The sequence below is a fragment of the Sclerotinia sclerotiorum genome, genomic scaffold (assembly GCF_000146945.2).
Source record: "Sclerotinia sclerotiorum 1980 UF-70 scaffold_15 genomic scaffold, whole genome shotgun sequence".
NCBI classification, from domain to species: domain Eukaryota; kingdom Fungi; phylum Ascomycota; class Leotiomycetes; order Helotiales; family Sclerotiniaceae; genus Sclerotinia; species Sclerotinia sclerotiorum.
Genome location: NW_001820821.1, coordinates 953,627 through 957,796, shown reverse-complemented (window position 1 = coordinate 957,796; position 4,170 = coordinate 953,627). Strand labels below are relative to the sequence as shown.

General features: G+C 44.4%; 2 protein-coding genes across 2 annotated transcripts; one reads left to right on the top strand and one right to left on the bottom strand.

Annotated features, from left to right (window-relative positions):
- Positions 1-364: 364 nt before the first annotated feature.
- SS1G_10425 (hypothetical protein) lies at positions 365-1,324 on the top strand (the record flags this gene model as incomplete). The annotated part of the gene is made up of 3 exons (XM_001588827.1): positions 365-484; positions 593-929; positions 1,026-1,324. 3 exons carry the CDS (start codon positions 365-367, stop codon positions 1,322-1,324), a joined length of 756 nt encoding a protein of 251 aa, XP_001588877.1.
- Positions 1,325-1,904: 580 nt separating this feature from the next.
- On the bottom strand, positions 1,905-3,377 carry SS1G_10424 (glutamine synthetase; the record flags this gene model as incomplete). Its single annotated transcript, XM_001588826.1, has 6 exons — positions 1,905-1,931; positions 1,984-2,405; positions 2,463-2,979; positions 3,106-3,151; positions 3,210-3,256; positions 3,342-3,377. 6 exons carry the CDS (start codon positions 3,375-3,377, stop codon positions 1,905-1,907), a joined length of 1,095 nt encoding a protein of 364 aa, XP_001588876.1.
- Positions 3,378-4,170: the final 793 nt, after the last annotated feature.

Genomic DNA, 4,170 nt, shown 5'->3' with positions numbered 1-4,170 from the left:
AACCCAATAGAGTGCATAGTAGCAACCGATCCAATATACCAATAACCAAAACCATCATCAACTCCTACCATTTTACTCATCACTAACTTCCACCTTTCAAAGCATTAACAATCAAACTCTAATAAAAGTACCGGTATTCCATTTTAATCCGCGTTTTCTCACATCCATCATGTCATATGCCCAGAGAATACCGCACAGCCCTGCCGCTGACTAATACCCATCATTCCACCATCAAGCTAATTTCCTAATCGAGCCTCCAAGCCGATATCTTATCAAAAAATTAGTTACCTACCTACCTAGTACATATGTGCTCGCACGCATACATACCACAACAAACACCTTTCTTATCTTTCAGCTCTCAAAAATGTTACTCTCCAGATCTGCCACCTTATCGCATACATTGCGTAGCATAAATCGATCGAATAAATCTCCGCAGACTATTATACGACGTGCAGTTTCAACATTAAAGGAGAATCCGCATATAGTTCGTTACCCCTCTTTCCTACAACATTCCTCCCTCCCTTTTCCCCTCGCCCTCCCCCTCCACATCCACCACCACCTCAAAAGCTAACCCCTTCCTCTTCATCACTAGTACATCCACCCCACCCCCACGCCCAACAACCCACAAACCAGCACACTAAGCCTGCTCCCCACCAACCCACCTACAGCCTCCCTCTCCTTCGGAACCCTCACTTCCCCGCCAACCACCCCCATAGCCCCCTCGACCTTCACACCCAATCCATCCTTTCTCCCTTTCGTCTCCACCATCCTCTCCAAATACGCCCATCTCGATCCACAACTACAATCACAAGCCGCCGCATTCGCAACCACATCTACCCATTTCTCTCTCAGTCCTCCATCTAGCTATCGCCAATCTACAAAAAGTGCACGGGGGAAGGATTCAGGCGCGCCGCCTAGCGCTAGTCAAGGTATGATTTCTTTCCCTTTCCCTTTCCCAAAGACAATCTCCCGTCCCCCTCATCCCAACCAAAACCCAACTAACACCCCTTCCCCCCTCCTCACAGGCGGCGCCGGCTCCAGCGGCCACAGCGGCTACATCCACCTTTCCGACACGCGCTCACCCCCCGATTACGGCCGAATAGCCTACCCAGAAGACATATTCGGATCTCTCGAAGTGGACGCGACTGGAAACTTCGTTGCGGGCGACGAAGGAAAATATCCTGGAAATTGGCAAGACTCAGGAACCTACCGTATCGTCACACGCGAGGGAGTCTTCGGATTAACGGATTTTCTGAGAGGGAAATTGGTAGAGGCTTTGCGCGAGGAGGAGAAGAAAATTTTGGATGCGGGGAAGAGTGGTTAATGTAGGAGATGGAGGTGGAGAAGAGGAGAGGGGACAGAGGAAGAACCTAGTGAAAGAAGGAAGGTGAAGAGAAAAGAGACGATGTCATGCACAAATCAATGACGTGCTCCAGGTGTATATTATGTATATTATGTATTACGATTTATCACAAGGCTCTCTTCTCCAATGCTAAACTAGCTGGCTGCGCTATACTACGCTATACTATAATAAGGATTTTGAATATCTGGGGAGGGGAGAATCCGGAGAAAGATGTGGGGTAACACTACTTACTACTATTAGATTAGAATATCCCCAGCTTTTAAGGAAGACAGGGTGGATAGATATGATGGGCACAGGCCAGGATGGTAAAAAGTATCAAAAGTATGGAAAGCGCTAAAGACACGAATAGCATTTGGATATCATGTTTTATTCAGATAGACAAAAAAAAGGTCACTTATCTACAATGCAACTATGCTATGTTGAAAAATTCAACGAGAAGCATTTTAACCCTCAAAACGCTTGAACGAAAATAGACCTCATCGCCAAGCCATTATCCACTTTCTCCCACCCCAGACATGTGAAAATAATCTATTTCTTCACCTCAGTTACCATCGAGTCCACCGAAAATCTAAAATCTGGTTAGCCAAGTCGATTTGCCACTTGATTACGAAATAACTTACAGTCTCCATCATAATACCAGTAATTTGATATGGATCAGCATTTGAAGCGGGTCTTCTATCCTCAAAGTATCCGTAACCCTTGGCGCCACACTCTCTTGGAATACGAATGGATGCACCACGGTTAGCAACACCATAAGTGAAACTATCGATAGAACCAGTTTCATGTCTACCGGTAAGACGCATGGCATTGTCATCTCCGTAAACTGCAATGTGTTCCTTGTGACGACCCTCGAGCTTCTTGATAGCAGCCTCAATGTGCTTCATGCCTCCCTCTACACGCATCTCAGCACTTGAGAAGTTGGAGTGAAGACCAGCACCATTCCAGTCACCTGGGATTGGCTTGGGGTGGAAAGAGATCTTGGCACCGAATTCTTCGGCGACACGGTTGAGGAGGAAACGAGCCAACCAGAGGTGATCACCCACTAAAAATAAGAGTCAGACATGATTCATATTGATAATAAAAACAAGGGAGTACCCACTTTCGATACCGTCGCAAGGACCAACTTGGAACTCCCATTGAGCTGGCATAACTTCGGCATTGGTACCGGAGATCTTAATACCAGCATTCAAACAAGCCTTGTAGTGAGCCTCAACAATATCTCTGCAGAAAACCTTGCCAGTACCAACACCACAGTAGTATGGGCCTTGTGGACCTGGGAAACCATTTACTGGCCATCCATATGGTCTATCGGACATATCAAGGAGAGTATATTCTTGCTCCAAACCGAACCATGGCTCATGAGCCTTGTGTGCCTCCATGAGTTTAGCAGCTTCATGACGGTAGTTGAACTTGTTTGGGGTTCCATCGGCATCCCAACATTCAGTCAAGACCAAGATGTTTGGGGCACCACGGAATGGATCTGGGAAGATTGCGATGGGGCGAAGGTAAACGTCGGAGTTTTCACCGGGGGCTTGACCCGTCGAGCTACCGTCGAAGTTCCATTCTGGGAGATCATCAAGAGTGAATTGACCACCCTCTGGAATCTTGGTAAGAGTCTGTAAATAGGAATTAATATTAGTATGACTCATTCGAGGTAATTGTGAATTTTTTTTGAATGGGAGGGCAGGATTGAGTTGCGGCGCAAAGCCTTGACGTTGTTGATTTGTTGAATATTTTCTTACCTTTGACTTGGAACGAGTGCCACCATTCGCATCGATCCAGATGTACCTTTGTAAAGGATTAGATTTTGAAAGAGGGGAAAACAATATTCCATTAATTAGCTTACTCTGCCATAGCAGATCCCTTCTGGTCGAGCGCCATGTACTTCATGAGCTATAAATAAAAAAACCAAAAGTCAGTATTTTTGTTACGCCGATAGCGGGGCATCGAATTGGAGAGAAACAAGAAAATTACTCACGTTCGCCGTATAGGAAACGGTTGTTGAGGAAGCCATAATTGCGGATTTATTATGAGAATATCGAGGAGAGAAATAAAAAGAAGGAAGTGAATGCTGAAAAGCAAATAAAGAAGAGTATAAACTTGAAGAAATATGTAGCAGACTTAAAAGTCCAAAGTCCTGAGAGTGTGGGGATTTGGGGAAGAAAAGAGAAGATTGAAAGAGGAAGTGGAAAGGTTGTGCGTGTTTATTTATTAGTAGATTTTTTGGAATGAATCTAACGCTACGATTATTGTCAGCGTAAGACGTAGATAAGAAGTGGGGAATCGGCTTGTACGCCCGCCCATACGCCTTTTTCGAGACGCCGCCAAATTTGCAGGGATCAAAATTAATTATGGAAGTGGGTAATTGTGGTGGGTGGGTAGTGGGTAATGGATGCTAAGTGAATCAATTGATTAAATGTAACTTTTGTTGATTCTGTAGGCGGAGCAAGATTAACATCATGGAGGGGCTTTGGATTTGATGATTTTTTGAATGGAAACTTATTAAGAGATAGAGAGAGGCAGAGGCAAATGGTGAATGGTGAATGTTTTGAAGATTAGAAATAATCCAAGATACACAGCATTTTAATACTAAATACCCAAATAACGGGTCTTTTAGGAATATATTTGATGGCAGAAAGTTGAAAGAAATCCAATATTCCTCAATGATGATAGGTTGGCTTTTCTGTTGTCGAGGAGATTGTACTCCTATCCATTTTTGATATCAACCTTCTTTGTTCTCTGTTCCAAACTCATTCAGTCATGTCATTTGCCCATTTGCCCAATATCCGGACTTTCCTATTATAACC